General features: G+C 51.4%; 2 protein-coding genes across 4 annotated transcripts; both read left to right on the top strand.

Annotated features, from left to right (window-relative positions):
* The first annotated feature begins 1020 nt into the window (after nucleotides 1-1020).
* On the top strand, nucleotides 1021-7645 carry tomm40 (translocase of outer mitochondrial membrane 40 homolog (yeast)). 3 transcript variants are annotated; one of them, XM_088621303.1, is made up of 10 exons: nucleotides 1021-1173; nucleotides 2628-2908; nucleotides 3261-3328; nucleotides 3582-3674; nucleotides 3756-3857; nucleotides 4317-4422; nucleotides 4715-4837; nucleotides 4948-5024; nucleotides 5204-5306; nucleotides 6308-7645. In XM_088621303.1, the coding sequence occupies exons 2-10, from the start codon at nucleotides 2692-2694 to the stop codon at nucleotides 6445-6447; spliced, it is 1029 nt and encodes a 342-aa protein (XP_088477429.1). In that variant the 5' UTR covers nucleotides 1021-1173; nucleotides 2628-2691; the 3' UTR covers nucleotides 6448-7645. The 3 variants fall into 3 exon arrangements, 2 of the variants coding, with proteins under 2 accessions (XP_088477429.1, XP_088477430.1); XM_088621304.1 differs by lacking the exon at nucleotides 1021-1173 and adding an exon at nucleotides 1302-1764; XR_015930661.1 differs by lacking the exon at nucleotides 1021-1173 and having other exon boundaries at nucleotides 6308-6853; nucleotides 6891-7645.
* Nucleotides 7646-12432: 4787 nt separating this feature from the next.
* Nucleotides 12433-14655, top strand: LOC148640320 (uncharacterized). The gene is made up of 3 exons (XM_088621316.1): nucleotides 12433-12593; nucleotides 13208-13358; nucleotides 13686-14655. Exons 1-3 carry the CDS (start codon nucleotides 12554-12556, stop codon nucleotides 14257-14259), a joined length of 765 nt encoding a protein of 254 aa, XP_088477442.1. The 5' UTR covers nucleotides 12433-12553; the 3' UTR covers nucleotides 14260-14655.
* Nucleotides 14656-17359: the final 2704 nt, after the last annotated feature.

Here is a 17359-nt window from a genome sequence, read left to right as displayed (position 1 = left end):
GTCTTGTGTCTGTGTTTTATTTCTTGCTTGGGAGAGCAGAGGGAAGAGTCCTTCAGCTCATCCGTTTGTAGACATTTGAGCCCAGGATCTCGTCCAACTGTTTCTTGACAGAAGCCAAAGTATCGGCTTCAACATCATGGCTGGGCAGCCTGTTCCACGCTCCCACCACTCTTTGTGTAAAGGACATTTCCTGTCCTGACTGGAGGATCTCATCCAGCTGTGTCGTGAGATAAAGCAGGGTGTCGGCTTCAACAGTTCGGCTGTTCCACACCCCCACCACCCTTCGTGTAAATAACCGCTTCCTGTCCTGACTGGAGGATCTCGGGCAACTGTTTCCTGAGGGAATCCATGGTATCGGTTTCAACAACATGGCTGAGCAGCTTGTTCCACACTCCCGCCACCTTCTGTGTAAGGGCACTGGGCGCAGGATCCCATGTGAATTTCACGGTTGGCACAGGACTTGTGATGTAGGTGAAAATCTGAGTTTCCTCGTGATGGGTTTCTGACAGCAATGAGCTTCCAGATGCGTCTTCCCAGCTCTTCCCGTGTTCAAGACAGCGGAGTTGCACCTGTGGTTACATCATTGCATTGTCCCGCGTTTTAACGGGACAAACCACAGAATTTGAACTATTTGTCTTAGCCTCCTGGTAGCTAGAGGGCAGCAGAGAGACACCCTTGCGTTTCAAAATAAAATATAGCGGTTGGGAAAAATTTCGCCTGCTCACCCTAAACAGGCAGGCTGACCTTCAGCAAGCCTGCACTGCAACCAACCTCGTTTCTCCCTTCTGATATAAGGGATCCGCCCTTTCGTCTATAGCGCAGGCTTGACCTCCAATCGCGTTTGGGTCGTTTTCTACCTCATAGGGTTCGTCGATATCGGCCAACAGACGGCATCTACGAGGTTCCCACGTACCAATCACGTTGCTCTGAGGGCGTGTTCTCAATACATGAGCCACGCCCATTCCGCCCCACGCTGGGTCAAACCTCTCACTAGTTCCAGGTTGCTGAATGATTGACAGAGACGCCGTCCTATCAGAGCGCCGCTGGGGCAGCCAATACCCAATTATGTCTGAGGACGAGCAGAGTAGGTAGGCCTTGGCCTGTCGTGGGTTAGGTTGTCCGTTCCCTTGTGCAGCCGGTATAGAAGAGCCGTCCTCGACTGGGTTGGACAACGTGAGTACCGCATGAGGTTTTGTATAAATGTATTATTTGCCAGAAAGAATGAATAAAGCCAGACATATTGAAAATACGCGGGGCGGTGCATTTTAATAAAATCCTGGCCTTTCTGTGTGTGTGTGCGCGCGCGCTTGCGGTGGCGATTTCCGCGCGGCGAGCAGGAGGCTGGGTCTGATCGGCAATCGATCGGTGGGCTCGGCGACGCAGGGTGTCGGTCCAGGTCTTTACCAGCGCCTCTGTCGGGGGACCTGTGAGCCCGGCGGCGGTTTGGACAGAGTTTGTCCGGAGCCGACGAGTCGCAGTGAGCTGCATCGAGGGGGTCGGACATGTCCAGCTGTGTGCGTCTGTCCGGCTCCGAGTCTCTCCCTCGCGCACCCGGCGCCCTCTTCTCCCGGACTGAGTAAAATCATTCAAGGCCGATTAAAACCCACTCGGCCTCAGTAACAGCCCCGACTCTGTTTCACCCTGGACCGCTTCTTCGCTTCTCGCCTGCCTGAGCTCCGGCCTGTAATCCCGCCGGTCCAGTTAACAGCCCGACCGGATCAAACCCGCCTCGGACCAGCGCGGCCCGGGTCAGGGGCGACTCCGGTGAGCTCACCGCGGGCGTCTGGCGTGAGAGTCCGGGGCTCGGGGCGCCTGGACTGGGGTCTGTCCACTGGTCAGTATCGTGAGAGAGAGGTGGACAGAGAGAGGGAGTACACTGGACTGGGATCTGTCCACTGGTCAGTGTCGTGAGAGAAAGGGAGTACACTGGACTGGGGTCTGTCCACTGGTCCATGTCCTGAGAGAGAGGGAGTACACTGGACTGGGATCTATCCACTGGTCAGTGTCATGAGAGAGAGAGGGAGTACACTGGACTGGGGTCTGTCCACTGGTCAGTGTCATGAGAGAGGGAGTACACTGGACTGGGATCTATCCACTGGTCAGTGTCATGAGAGAGAGGGGGAGTACACTGGACTGGGGTCTGTCCACTGGTCAGTATTGTGAGAGAGAGGTGGACAGAGAGAGAGACTGGACACTGGACCTCAGATGTGGCGCCTTGTCCCGGCTCACCTCAGCAATGTTCTGGGGCCGGGGGTGGGTGGGTGCGTGTGTGAGAGAGCTGGGGGGTGTGTGTGTGGGTGTGTGAGAGAGCTGGGGGGGTGTGTGAGAGAGCTGGGGGGTGTGTGGGTGTGTGAGAGAGCTGGGGGGGTGTGAGAGAGAGCTGGGGTGTGTGTGTGTGTGAGAGAGCTGGGGGGTGTGTGTGTGTGAGAGAGCTGGGGGGTGTGTGTGTGTGAGAGAGCTGGGGGATGTGGTGGCTGTGTGTGTGTGAGCGAGCAGCCGTGCTCCTGGTTTCCACACAGACCAGTGCTGCTCCTAATCCCAGCAGCGGGTTCGGCCGCTGTGGACGGGGAGTCCAGGTCGTGCTGCGCTGATGCTGACCTCTCCCTGCCCCTCCCTCTGTGTCCCAGCTCCGCTGCGCCCAGTCTTCCCACAGTCCTGCCCGCACGCCTCTCTGCCCCGCGCACCCCCACGATGGGCAACGTCTTCGCCGCCGGGGCCCCCTCCGCGCCCCCTCCCCCCGCCAGCAGCACCCCCGCCGGGCCGGGCCTGATGTCGGTGCCCCCGGGCTTCACCATGCCACCCATGTCCTCGCTGGGCCCCGCCGCCACCGCCGACCAGCAGGGCGGCGACAGAGAGGGAGCCCTCTCCAACCCGGGCACCTTCGAGGAGTGCCATCGCAAGTGCAAAGGTGGGGGTGTCTTTTTCCTGGGGGGGCGGGGGTTGTGAAACTGGGGGTTGGTGAGAAAAATGGGGTATGAATTTGGTGGTGTCCTTGGGCTTCTCTGGGGGTCGGGGGGGGTCGCTGGGCGAGGGTGTTGACTGCTGTGCAGTTTGGGGGCGTCACTGAGGAGGTATGAACGTGGGGATCACTGCTCCGTGTTGTGGGGCTGAGGTATTAAGGAATTTATGATTTTGGGGTCACTGACTGGGTCGGGGGGAACCAGGAAGGGTAACTTGAGGTTCTTGATGTTGCTCAATCACTCTGTCCTGTCCCCCCTGTCCCCCCTGTCCCCCCGTCCCCCCTGCTCTCCTGTCCCTAGAGATCTTCCCAGTGCAGATGGAAGGAGTGAAGCTAATAGTCAATAAAGGACTGAGCAATCACTTCCAGGTCAGTGAAGGTCAACACACTTCTTTTCAAAGAGCCCTGTGTACCGTGTGTACTAACTCCCAGTGTAACTGGACTGGGACTGGAGCTCCTAGTGTAACAGACTGTTCTACTGGACTGGGACTGGAGCTCCTAGTGTAACAGACTGGTCTACTGGACTGGACTGTAGCTCCTAGTGTAACAGGACTGTTCTACTGGACTGGGACTGTAGCTCCTAATGTAACTGGATTGTTCTACTATACTGGTCATTTTGCAGGTGAACCACACAGTAGCTCTGAGCACGATGGGAGATTCCAGTTACCGGTTCGGTGCCACTTACGTCGGAACCAAGCAGACCGGACCTGCTGAGGTACTGAGCGGGCAGTTTGGATGAAACGTGTGACCTGCTCCAGGCGAACTCGCACCCTGACCGCTGTCCCCTGTCTCCCAGGCCTTCCCTGTGATGGTGGGCGACATGGACAACAGCGGCAGCCTGAACGCACAGGTCATCCACCAGCTGACCAGCAGAGTCCGGTCCAAACTGGCCTTCCAGGTGTGCGCCCGTTCGGGGGGAATTTAAGGGGTACTGGCTGTGTTGAGCTGTATCACGTGTGTGTTTGGTGTTGAAGGGGTTGGGCTGTGTTGAGCTGTATCACGTGTGTGTTTGGTGTTGAAGGGGTTGGGCTGTGTTGAGCTGTATCACGTGTGTGTTTGGTGTTGAAGGGGTTGGGCTGTGTTGAGCTGTATCACGTGTGTGTTTGGTGTTGAAGGGGTTGGGCTGTGTTGAGCTGTATCACGTGTGTGTTTGGTGTTGAAGGGGTACTGGCTGTGTTGAGCTGTATCACGTGTGTGTTTGGTGTTGAAGGGGTTGGGCTGTGTTGAGCTGTATCACTTGTGTGTTTGGTGTTGAAGGGGTTGGGCTGTGTTGAGCTGTATCACTTGTGTGTTTGGTGTTGAAGTGGTACCAGTTGTGTTGCAGTGTATCAGTTGTGTGTCTGGTGTTGTGCTGCAGACCCAGCAGTCGAAGTTTGTGAACTGGCAGGCAGACGCGGAGTATAGGGGTGACGACTTCACTGCCGCGGTCACTCTGGGGAACCCTGACATCATCATGGGCTCAGGTGACTCCTGTCCGTGCCTGACTGTCTGTCTCTCTCACCCTGTCTGTCTGTGTGTCAGCCTGTCTCTCTCTCCCTGCCTGCCTGCCTGTCTGTCTGTCTGTGTGTCACCCTGTCTATGTGTGATCCTGTCTCTCTCTCTCTCACCCTGCCTGTCTGTGTGTCTGCCTGTCTCTCTCTCTCTCTCACCCTGCCTGTCTGTGTGTCTGCCTGTCTCTCTCTCTCTCTCACCCTGCCTGTCTGTGTGTCAGCCTGTCTCTCTCTCAGTGTGCTGACTGCTCTCTCTGGCTCCCAGGTATTGTAGTTGCCCACTTCCTGCAGAGTGTGACCCCGAGCCTGGCCCTGGGGGGGGAACTGGTGTACCACCGGCGCCCAGGGGAGGAGGGCACAGTCATGTCCCTGGCGGGCAGGTACACAGGTGAGGCTGGTGTCGGGGGGCAGGTACACAGGTGTCGGGGGGGGCAGTGGGGGCAGCACCGTGGGCTGTGTGTCAGTGGTGACAGGAGCTCTCTCTCTCTCTCTCTCCAGGCAGTAATTTTGTGGCCACGCTGACAGTAGGGGGCGCAGGCGCTCACGCCACATACTACCACAAAGCCAACGAGCAGGTAAGACAGCAGCCCTGCCTCTCCCCACCCTGATCCAGGTGCCTCCCTGTGTCTGTATTACCCCCCCTCCCTGTGTCTGTATTAACCCCCTGTCTCTCTCTCTGGGTGTGTATGTGCATTAACCCCCTGTCTCTCTCTCTGGGTGTGTATGTGCATTAACCCCCTGTCTCTCTTTATAGTTGCAGGTGGGGGTGGAGTTTGAAGCCAGCACTCGCATGCAGGACACCAGTATGTCATTCGGTTACCAGTTAGATCTTCCTAAAGCAAACCTGCTGTTTAAAGGTACCAGTATTAACCCCTCTCTCTCAGTGCAGTGTTAATGTACTGGAGTGTCCAGTCAGTGTGTCTGTATTAACCCCTCTCTCTCTCTCAGTGTAGTGTTAATGTACTGGAGTGTCCAGTCAGTGTGTCTGTATTAACCCCTCTCTCTCTCAGTGCAGTGTTAATGTACTGGAGTGTCCAGTCAGTGTGTCTGTATTAACCCCTCTCTCTCTCTCAGTGCAGTGTTAATGTACTGGAGTGTCCAGTCAGTGTGTCTGTATGAACCCCTCTCTCTCTCAGTGCAGTGTTAATGTACTGGAGTGTCCAGTCAGTGTGTCTGTATTAACCCCTCTCTCTCTCAGTGCAGTGTTAATGTACTGGAGTGTCCAGTCAGTGTGTCTGTATTAACCCCTCTCTCTCAGTGCAGTGTTAATGTACTGGAGTGTCCAGTCAGTGTGTCTGTATTAACCCCTCTCTCTCAGTGCAGTGTTAATGTACTGGAGTGTCCAGTCAGTGTGTCTGTATTAACCCCTCTCTCTCTCAGTGCAGTGTTAATGTACTGGAGTGTCCAGTCAGTGTGTCTGTATGAACCCCTCTCTCTCAGTGCAGTGTTAATGTACTGGAGTGTCCAGTCAGTGTGTCTGTATGAACCCCTCTCTCTCAGTGCAGTGTTAATGTACTGGAGTGTCCAGTCAGTGTGTCTGTATTAACCCCTCTCTCTCAGTGCAGTGTTAATGTACTGGAGTGTCCAGTCAGTGTGTCTGTATTAACCCCTCTCTCTCTCAGTGCAGTGTTAATGTACTGGAGTGTCCAGTCAGTGTGTCTGTATGAACCCCTCTCTCTCAGTGCAGTGTTAATGTACTGGAGTGTCCAGTCAGTGTGTCTGTATTAACCCCTCTCTCTCAGTGCAGTGTTAATGTACTGGAGTGTCCAGTCAGTGTGTCTGTATTAACCCCTCTCTCTCAGTGCAGTGTTCATGTACTGGAGTGTCCAGTTAGTGTATTAACCCCTCTCTCTCTCAGGCTCAGTGGACAGTAACTGGATTGTCGGGGCCACCCTGGAGAAGAAGCTGGTGCCCCTGCCCCTCTCTCTGGCCATGGGCGCCTTCCTCAACCACCAGAAGAACAAGTTCCAGTGTGGATTCGGGATCACCATCGGCTAGACGGACAGAGACCGAGTGGCTGACCTGTGGACACAAAACACATCGACATGCCAAGGCCGACAGAGACGCGTGCAGAGAGACAGGGGGCATACAGACCACAGGCAGTCCCTGAGACAGTCAGACAGACGGTCAGAGATGGACAGAACCACCGACATACAGACAGACCTTCTCACAGAGACTGAACTAGAAGCAGATGGCTGGACACTGTCAGAGAGACACACAGAGGGACAGACAGTCACAGAGCTACAGACACTGTCAGAGAGACACACAGACACAGAGCTACAGACAGTCTGAGAGACAGACACGGAGCTCCAGACACTGTCAGAGAGACAGACCTACAGACACTGTCAGAGAGACAGACCTACAGACACTGTCAGAGAGACAGACCTACAGACCTACAGACACTGTCAGAGAGACACACAGACACACAGAGCTACAGACAGTCAGAGAGACAGACACAGAGCTCCAGACACTGTCAGAGAGACACACAGACACACAGAGCTACAGACAGTCAGAGAGACAGACACAGAGCTCCAGACACTGTCGGAGAGACACACAGAGGGATAGACAGTCACAGAGCTCCAGACACTGTCAGAGAGACACATAGAGCTCCAGACACTGTCGGAGAGACACACAGAGGGATAGACAGACACAGAGCTCCAGACACTGTCAGAGAGACACACAGACACACAGAGCTACAGACAGTCAGAGAGACAGACACAGAGCTCCAGACACTGTCAGAGAGACACATAGAGCTACAGACACTGTCAGAGAGACACACAGACACACAGAGCTACAGACACACAGAGCTACAGACACTGTCAGACAGACACAGAGCTCCAGACAGACAGAGGGACAGACACAGACAGACAGAACTACAGAAAGTCTGAGACGGCTCAGGAGAGCACAGAGTGAGGGGGAGAGGAGACATGATTGTTTTTTTTCTGTTTCTTGTTTTGATTTTTTTACTTGTTTTTGTACTGTCCAAGAGGACTGTCTGGGGGCTCCAGCCGAGGGGCGCTGCGAGGGGGTGGGGGCTGTCGCTGCTGATCGGGGAAGGGGGGTTGAATAATGTTCAGTTTTGAGTCCCTCCCTTTTAATTTAATCCTTTTCCTCTCCCTGTTTCTCTCAGTGGTACATATATATAAATATTCCCTGTACATATCTATTAAAAAAGATCAAGGCCATTTCTTACAAACCTGCGATGGATTGTTGTCTGCTTCTGACACTGTGTGCCTGTGTCCTTGTGTGTCTGCATGATTGTGTGTGCAGGGGTGAGGTGTGTGTGAGCGTGTCTGAAACTGCAGTACTGTCTGTCTCCACCAGAGGGCACATCTTGACGGACTGCCAGTGGCCACAAGAGGGCAGTCTGAGCACGCCACAGGCCATGAGACAGAGTGACACGGGCAGAGAGACCGATAGAGACAGATAGGAACAGAGACACTGGCAGGCAGAGAGAGCCTGAGCACTAGTGTGCCTTCGGTGACGATTATTAGTAATTCAAGTGTGTAGCTGCGTCAGCATGCATAGTCTGGGAAGGAACGATAGCAGGAATTAACCTGAGAAGAGGAGAGAAAACAATGTTTCGGGTGTGAAGCCTTCTTCAGGTGTCAAGTTGAAAACATTGTTTTCTCTCTTCTCTTTTCAGTATGGGATAAACCTGTTACTTGTTCCTTTGCCTGATTATTAGTAAGTTGTCTGTTGGATAATACTTGTCCTCTGCTCAGCTCTCTGTGTGTGTGTGTGTGTGTGTGTGTGTGGACTCTGCCCCTGATACACACGTCTCCACGCTGGAAGACAGCAGGGCATGAAGCACACGCACGGGGAGATAAGCTGGCTGGCTGCCCTGGACACAGCCTTGACAGACACGGACTCGTCATGCACTGAAAACACACACAGCCCTTAGAGAGAGAGAGAGACGCCCGTCTCATCGAGGAGCAGGGTTCATGCATCTGGGAAGAAGCTGTAGTGCTGCTGGTTAGGACAGGAGCAGGATGAGATGCAGCACACGCAGTACTGTAGCAGTGGCAGGATTAGAGTACAACAGTCACATCGGTTACAGCAGTGAGTAGCAGTATTAGAGTATAATAGTTACAGCAGTGAGTATCAAACCAGTGACAATAGCAGTATTGGAGTATTAATAGTTACAGCAGTGAGTATCAAACCAGTGACAATAGCAGTATTGGAGTATTAATAGTTACAGCAGTGAGTATCAAAGCAGTGCCAGTAACAGTATTGGGGTATAATCGTTACAGCAGTGAGTATTAGTTACAGCGGTGACAGCAGCAGTATAAGAATAACAGTTACAGCAGTGACAGCAGCAGTATTAGAGTACAAACAGGTACAGCAGAGTATTAGAATATAACAGTTACAGCAGTATTAGAGTACAAACAGGTACAGCAGAGTATTAGAATATAACAGTTACAGCAGTATTAGAGTACAAACAGGTACAGCAGAGAGAGTATTAGAATATAACAGTTACAGCAGTATTAGAGTACAAACAGGTACAGCAGAGAGAGTATTAGAATATAACAGTTACAGCAGTGACAGTAGCAGTATTAGAATATAACTAACAGCAGTGACAGTATTAGTTACAGCAGTGACAGTAGAAGTATTAGAGTATAACAGTTACAGCAGTGAGAGTATTAGTTACAGCAGTGACAGCAGCAGCATTAGAGTATAACAGTTACAGCAGTTAGAGTATTAGTATTGGATTATAACAGTTACAGCAGTGAGAGTATTAGAGTACAACAGTTACAGCAGCAAGAGTAGTATTGGATACAGCAGTAGCAGTATTAGAGTACATGTTACAGCAGTGAGAGCATCAGTTACAGTAGTGGCAGCAGTATTAGAGTATAACAGCTACAGCAGTGAGAGTATTAGTATATAACAGTTACAGCAGTGAGTGTTAGTTACAGCAGTGACAGTAGCAGTATTAGAATATAACAGTTACAGCAGTGAGTATTAGTTACAGCAGCAGCAGCAGCATTAGAGGCTAACAGTTACAGCAGTGAGAGTATTAGTATTAGAGTATAACAGGTACAGCAGTGGGAGTATTAGTTACATCAGTAACAGCAGCAGTATTAGTATATAACAGTTACAGCAGTGAGTGTTAGTTACAGCAGTGACAGTTGCAGTATTAGAATATAACAGTTACTGCAGCAGCAGCAGTAGATGCTAACAGTTACAGCAGTGAGAGTGTTAGTATTAGAGTATAACAGTTACAGCAGTGAGTGTTAGTTACAGCAGTAACAGCAGCAGTATTAGAATATAACAGTTACTGCAGCAGCAGCAGTAGATGCTAACAGTTACAGCAGTGAGAGTGTTAGTATTAGAGTATAACAGTTACAGCAGTGAGTGTTAGTTACAGCAGTGACAGCAGCAGTATTAGAATATAACAGTTACTGCAGCAGCAGCAGTAGATGCTAACAGTTACAGCAGTGAGAGTGTTAGTATTAGAGTATAACAGTTACAGCAGTGAGTGTTAGTTACAGCAGTGACAGTAGCAGTATTAGAATATAACAGTTACAGCAGTGAGTATTAGTTACAGCAGCAGCAGCAGCATTAGAGGCTAACAGTTACAGCAGTGAGAGTATTAGTATTAGAGTATAACAGGTACAGCAGTGGGAGTATTAGTTACATCAGTAACAGCAGCAGTATTAGTATATAACAGTTACAGCAGTGAGTGTTAGTTACAGCAGTAACAGCAGCAGTATTAGAATATAACAGTTACTGCAGCAGCAGCAGTAGATGCTAACAGTTACAGCAGTGAGAGTGTTAGTATTAGAGTATAACAGTTACAGCAGTGAGTGTTAGTTACAGCAGTGACAGTTGCAGTATTAGAATATAACAGTTACTGCAGCAGCAGCAGTAGATGCTAACAGTTACAGCAGTGAGAGTGTTAGTATTAGAGTATAACAGTTACAGCAGTGAGTGTTAGTTACAGCAGTAACAGCAGCAGTATTAGAATATAACAGTTACTGCAGCAGCAGCAGTAGATGCTAACAGTTACAGCAGTGAGAGTGTTAGTATTAGAGTATAACAGTTACAGCAGTGAGTGTTAGTTACAGCAGTAACAGCAGCAGTATTAGAATATAACAGTTACTGCAGCAGCAGCAGTAGATGCTAACAGTTACAGCAGTGAGAGTGTTAGTATTAGAGTATAACAGTTACAGCAGTGAGTGTTAGTTACAGCAGTAACAGCAGCAGTATTAGAATATAACAGTTACTGCAGCAGCAGCAGTAGATGCTAACAGTTACAGCAGTGAGAGTGTTAGTATTAGAGTATAACAGTTACAGCAGTGAGTGTTAGTTACAGCAGTAACAGCAGCAGTATTAGTATATAACAGTTACAGCAGTGAGTGTTAGTTACAGCAGTAACAGCAGCAGTATTAGAATATAACAGTTACTGCAGCAGCAGCAGTAGATGCTAACAGTTACAGCAGTGAGAGTGTTAGTATTAGAGTATAACAGTTACAGCAGTGAGTGTTAGTTACAGCAGTGACAGTAGCAGTATTAGAATATAACAGTTACAGCAGTGAGTATTAGTTACAGCAGCAGCAGCAGCATTAGAGGCTAACAGTTACAGCAGTGAGAGTATTAGTATTAGAGTATAACAGGTACAGCAGTGGGAGTATTAGTTACATCAGTAACAGCAGCAGTATTAGTATATAACAGTTACAGCAGTGAGTGTTAGTTACAGCAGTGACAGTTGCAGTATTAGAATATAACAGTTACTGCAGCAGCAGCAGTAGATGCTAACAGTTACAGCAGTGAGAGTGTTAGTATTAGAGTATAACAGTTACAGCAGTGAGTTAGTAACAGCAGGAGTATTAGAGTATAACAGTTACAGCAGTGAGAGTATTAGTTACAGCAGTATTAGAGTAAAACAGTTACAGCAGTGAGAGTAGCAGTGACAGTATCAGTAGCAGTGAGAGTATTAATTAGAGCTGTGAAAGTGATAGACATATCAGTTACAGCAGTAACAGGAAAAATAATTTTCCTAATCTTATTAAATGGGACAGCAGTTGGAAACGAGCTCTGTGGTGATGTGGGAGAGAGGTGTGTTATGGTAGAAAGTGGTTGGAGGTTGTGAGGTTTCTCAGTCACTGTGAACACACTGCTCTCTGACCTGGATGGTTTGTGTATCAGAGACAGACTTTCCTGCTATGCTGGCTGGGTCACTGGGTTCTGTTATAAATAATAAAGAACCTGTGCTGTCAGCACGCCATCATCATCATCATCATCATCATCAGAGCTGTAGTGTAACTGTAAAGACACTCAGTCCAGCTCATCTGTATCTTCACACTAACACTCCTTCATCATCATCAGAGCTGTAGAGACACTCAGTCCAGCTCATCTGTATCTTCACACTAACACTCCTTCATCATCATCAGAGCTGTAGAGTCACTGTAGAGACACTCAGTCCAGCTCATCTGTATCTTCACACTAACACTCCTTCATCATCATCAGAGCTGTAGAGTCACTGTAGAGACACTCAGTCCAGCTCATCTGTATCTTCACACTAACACTCCTTCATCATCATCAGAGCTGTAGAGTCACTGTAGAGACACTCAGTCCAGCTCATCTGTATCTTCACACTAACACTCCTTCATCATCATCAGAGCTGTAGAGTCACTGTAGAGACACTCAGTCCAGCTCATCTGTATCTTCACACTAACACTCCTTCATCATCATCAGAGCTGTAGAATCACTGTAGAGACACTCAGTCCAGCTCATCTGTATCTTCACACTAACACTCCTTCATCATCATCAGAGCTGTAGAATAACAGTAAAGACACTGCGGCCAGCTTATCTGTGACTGAATCAGCTCCTCTTTGATCTTGTAGTGGTGATGCAGGAGGTCTGATGTGGGAGCTGTGAGGTGTGATCTTTGAGCTGGGAAGGGTGTGGCGGTGCTCGCTCGTGGTGACAGGTGAGCTGACAGCAGGGCACTCGCTCCTGGACTTTGTGTCCCGATCAGCCGAGCCCTGTACATAAAGAGAGGCCGGCCAGAGCAGAGACCAGGAGCACCGGAGCACAGGGCAAGAACCAGACTGATCTGCTGCTGGTTGTTGTGTCTGCAGGACCTTTCTGAAGCCCAGTCATGAAGCTGTTTGTGGTCCTAGTGTTGGCTGTCTTCACAGGTGAGCTCTTTTAATTCTCTGCATGAATAGCGTGGTGGGCACTGCCGCCTCGCCATCTGCGCAGATGTGAGTACGAGGGTACAAGCCTGTTCTCCAGGGAGCGAGGGTGGGTGCCTGTCTGTGCGACAGGTAAGGCATATGGCTTCTGGGAAAATTGGCTCTGGCGTGAGTGTGTGTCTGTGTGTGTGTGTGTGCGCCCTGTGGTGGACTGGTGTCCCGTCCAGGGTGCACCCTGCCATGTGCCCGTTGCTTCCTGGGATAGGATCCGGCTCGGCCACAGCTCTGCACTGGACAAAGTGGTTAGGAAACGGATGGATGTGCAAGTAGACCTGTGTAAAACACTGACACAGAGAGGCGACTTTGTACTCGCTACCCGCTTGTGGGTTTCCAAATGAGAATAAGAGCACTAAATTCCTGACATGGGCATCTGCACCAGGCCCTGAGGTGTCTGTGCCTCCTCTGCTCTGGGCTTGGTGTTGTGTCCAGCTATCTTGGTGTGTCATGTCCAGTGGGTTGTGACATTGTTATCACACTTACAGAAAAGCGACAGGAGTGATATGGAAGCGCACGGTATCACGGTTACTGACCTTCCGTTGTTGTGTCACCCCCTAAAGGTTGCCATGCCAACATCCTGTGGCAGGAGCAGCCCAAGACACAGATGGAGCAGGTGAAAGAGGCATTTTGGGACTATGCTGCCAAGGCGACGCACACGGCCGAGGACACACTCCAGATGATCAGACAGTCGGAGCTGGGACAGGAAATCAAGTATGTCAACACACACACACACAAAGCACAGACACTGAAGCAGTCCAGTCAGTGTGTCTGTATTAACCCCTCTCTCTCAGTGCAGTGTTAATGTACTGGAGTGTCCAGTCAGTGTGTCTGTATTAACCCCTCTCTCTCTCAGTGCAGTGTTAATGTACTGGAGTGTCCAGTCAGTGTGTCTGTATGAACCCCTCTCTCTCTCAGTGCAGTGTTAATGTACTGGAGTGTCCAGTCAGTGTGTCTGTATTAACCCCTCTCTCTCAGTGCAGTGTTCATGTACTGGAGTGTCCAGTCAGGGATGTTAACTCTAACCTCTCCCTCTGCCAGTGCCAAGATCACAGAAAGCGCCAACACGGCCAACCTGTACGCCCTGGAGCTGCGAGGCCGGGTGACGCCCCTGGCCCAGGAGCTGATGGACCGGCTGACCCAGGACGCCGAGACCCTGCGTCAGCGGCTGATGGAGGACCTGCAGGCCATGAGCGGGCAGCTGGGGCCCTACGCGGACGAGCTGGGCACCCAGGTGCGCGCCGGCGTGGACGAGCTGCGCCAGGGCCTGGCGCCCTACGCCGACGGGCTGCGCGACTCGCTGGGCCAGAACGCGGAGGACCTGCGGCGGGCGCTGCAGGAGCGGAGCGCGGAGCTGCAGGGGCGCCTGGAGGGGGGCGTGGAGGAGCTGCGCGCCCGCCTCAGCCCCCACGCCGACGAGCTGCGCGCCCGGATCGAGCAGCGCGTGCAGGAGTTCCGCAGCAACATGGCGCCCTACGCCCGCAGCCTGCAGGAGCGCCTGGCCCAGAGCCTGGCGCCCTACGCCGAGGACCTGCGCGGCCGGCTGGACCCCTACGCCCAGGACCTGCGGGCCCAGCTCTCCTCCCTCTGGGACTCCTTCCAGAAGAGCTTCTAGATCGGATCGCCCCCCTCCACTGATCTCTCCCGCACCCCGGACCCGCGCACTTCCCGCCACACAGACCACCACCACCACCCCCGCTCGGAGGGTGCCGATGGTTTGCTCCGCTGGACGCACCCAGGCCTGCCCCTGGGGTCGGAGCGTACCATGGCCCGGGGAGGGGGTGTGTGAGCTGTCTTCAGGAGCCCGGCTGTAAGACGAGGAGGCGCCGAGCTTCCCCTTCCCACAATCCCTCTCTCCGCTGACCGTCCCCCATCACACAGCACAGCCTGGCTCGGGGTTCGAGCAGGGCAAGAGTGTGGGGGGTCTCCCCTGTGTGTCTTACTCTGTACTGTAACATTGTGCTGTTTTCCTCCTTAATTTATGCGAATAAAGAGTGAAAAAATGAGAAAACCCCAGTGTACTGTATGATCTTTTTCTTTTCTCAAAAGGTTTTTCTTTTTGTAACAAAAGCAAAAGAACGACCTTTTTTTGTAAGCAGAGTAACCCAAGCCCGGCCCACTACCCCCTCTCTTCCTCTGTTGTCACCTGTTTCTCCTCCCCAGTGTCCCCGTGCCTCTCTTTATCCTAGAGAAATTATCTAGAGCTGGGAGAGAGGATGGAGAGGGAGGAGAGAGAGGGAGAGAGAGTGGAGTTCAATCACAGACCAGGATGACACTGAATGGGACGAACACCCCATAGACACTCTGCACATGGAGCTCTGTAAAAACAGCCTGTGTGCAGAGATAAACTCCTCACAGTGCATGCAGGACTAAATAAGGCCAATACCCAGTACTAACCAACTTACTCAAGACAGCTCTAGAATACTGGTTACCCCCGAGAGACAGTGACCAGAAATCTACCACCACCAGGCCCTGCTGAGCCCAGAGCTGAGCCCAGAGAAGAGCCCCTCAGCCAGCTGGTCCTGAGGCTCACGGACACCATCCAGGCCCAGGACAGCCCAGCTCCAGCAACACGAGTGAGACTCAAGCACTTCACAGCACAAGCCAAACAACACTGCCTCACCCACTGGGACACACACACACACTGGAATGCTACAGAACCCTAAACACACAACACACACCAGGAGAATACCTGAGCAGTGTAAGAAACAGCAAGGAGAAACAGACCCTGAGGAAGGACATGCTCAGAGACCACAGCCTGGCCACAGAAACTGGACCTGACTGTACAGTGAGGAAAGGCTCTCAGTGACCACAGCCTGGACACTGACACTGGACACAGGCAGACCTGGCTGTCCAGAGAGGACTGGCTCAGTGACCACAGCCTGGCCACTGACACTGGACACAGGCAGACCTGGCTGTCCAGAGAGGACAGGCTCACTGACCACAGCCTGGACACTGACACTGGACACAGGCAGACCTGGCTGTCGGCTCTTGGCCCAGTTGTGGGTTCAGATGATCTGACATCCCCGAGTGCTCGGTGACGCACACCCATGCGACTGAGGAAGCTGAGAACGGTGTTGTCAGCAGTTCCCTCTCGGTGGCCTGGGACCTCGTGGTGCTGGCGCTCTGGTGGGGGGGCAGGGAGGGACGACGCCAGCGACTCCCGAGCACATGGGAGAGCCAGGGCTCGGTACTGTGCTGCCCTCGGAAACCCCCCTGCCTGCAGCCCCCCAACCAACAGGAAGCAAAGCTGAGAAACTCAGCATCTCCACATCTGTGTGTCAGAGTGTGGAAAAGCACAGCACCAAGCCCAGATCAGGGTAAAAGCACAGTACAGTGCTGTAAAGCCCAGTGAGATCAGGGTAAAAGCACAGTACAGTGCAGTAAATCACAGTGAGATCAGGGTAAAAGCACAGTACAGTGCAGTAAAGCCCAGTGAGATCGGGGTAAAAGCACAGCGCAGTGCAGTAAAGTCCAGTGAGATCAGGGTAAAAGCACAGCACAATGCAGTAAAGCCCAGTGAGATCAGGGTAAAAGCACAGTACAGCGCAGTGAAGCCCAGTGAGATCAGGATAAAAGCACAGTACAGTGCAGTAAAGCCCAGTGAGATCAGGGTGAAAGCACAGTACAGTGCTGTTAAGCCCAGTGAGATCAGGGTAAAAGCACAGTACAGTGCAGTAAATCACAGTGAGATCAGAGTAAAAGCACAGTACAGTGCTGTAAAGCCCAGTGAGATCAGGGTAAAAGCACATTACAGTGCAGTAAATCACAGTGAGATCAGAGTAAAAGCACAGTAGAGTGCAGTAAAGCCCAGTGAGATCAGGGTAAAAGCACAGTACAGTGCAGTAAAGCCCAGTGAGATCAGGGTAAAAGCACAGTACAGTGCAGTAAAGCCCAGTGAGATCGGGGTAAAAGCACAGTGCAGTGCAGTAAATCACAGTGAGATCAGGGTAAAAGCACAGTACAGTGCAGTAAAACCCAGTGAGATCAGGGTAAAACCACAGTACAGCGCAGTAAATCACAGTGAGATCACGGTAAAAGCACAGTACAGCGCAGTAAATCACGGTGAGATCAGGGTAAAAGCACAGTACAGCGGAGTAAATCACAGTGAGATCAAGGTAAAAGCACAGTACAGTGCAGTAAAGCCCAGTGAGATCAGGGTAAAAGCACAGTACAGTGCTGTAAATCACAGTGAAATCAGGGTAAAAGCACAGTACAGTGCAGTAAAGCCCAGTGAGATCAGGGTAAAAGCACAGTACAGTGCAGTAAATCACAGTGAGATCAGGGTAAAAGCACAGTACAGTGCAGTAAAGCCCAATGAGATCAGGGTAAAAGCACAGTACAGTGCAGTAAAGCCCAGTGAGATCAGGGTAAAAGCACAGTACAGTGCAGTAAATCACAGTGAGATCAGGGTAAAAGCACAGTACAGTGCAGTAAAGCCCAGTGAGATCAGGGTAAAAGCACAGTACAGTGCAGTAAAGCCCAGTGAGATCAGGGTAAAAGCACAGTACAGTGCTGTAAATCACAGTGAGATCAGGGTAAAAGCACAGTACAGTGCAGTAAAGCCCAGTGAGATCAGGGCAAAAGCACAGTACAGTGCAGTGAAGCCCAGTGAGATCAGGGTAAAAGCACAGTACAGTGCAGTAAAGCCCAGTGAGATCAGGGTAAAAGCACAGTAAAGTGCTGTAAAGCCAAGTGAGATAATCCTTCTGTCT

Source organism: Lepisosteus platostomus, chromosome 26, assembly GCF_059453375.1.
Source record: "Lepisosteus platostomus isolate fLepPlt1 chromosome 26, fLepPlt1.hap1, whole genome shotgun sequence".
In the NCBI taxonomy this organism is placed as follows: domain Eukaryota; kingdom Metazoa; phylum Chordata; class Actinopteri; order Semionotiformes; family Lepisosteidae; genus Lepisosteus; species Lepisosteus platostomus.
Note: the sequence above shows the minus strand (reverse complement) of the source record. Positions and strands in the feature narration are given on the sequence as shown.

Bases quoted from the DNA above. Each gene is read 5' to 3' on its own strand.
- LOC148640320 (XM_088621316.1), top strand. From the start codon at position 12,554: ATGAAGCTGTTTGTGGTCCTAGTGTTGGCTGTCTTCACAG. The intron at 12,594-13,207 runs GTGAGCTCTTTT...CACCCCCTAAAG, and splicing joins AGTGTTGGCTGTCTTCACAG to GTTGCCATGCCAACATCCTG. The intron at 13,359-13,685 runs GTATGTCAACAC...TCCCTCTGCCAG, and splicing joins GAGCTGGGACAGGAAATCAA to TGCCAAGATCACAGAAAGCG.
- tomm40 (XM_088621303.1), top strand. From the start codon at position 2,692: ATGGGCAACGTCTTCGCCGCCGGGGCCCCCTCCGCGCCCCCTCCCCCC. The intron at 3,329-3,581 runs GTCAGTGAAGGT...GTCATTTTGCAG, and splicing joins GACTGAGCAATCACTTCCAG to GTGAACCACACAGTAGCTCT. The intron at 4,838-4,947 runs GTGAGGCTGGTG...CTCTCTCTCCAG, and splicing joins CCTGGCGGGCAGGTACACAG to GCAGTAATTTTGTGGCCACG.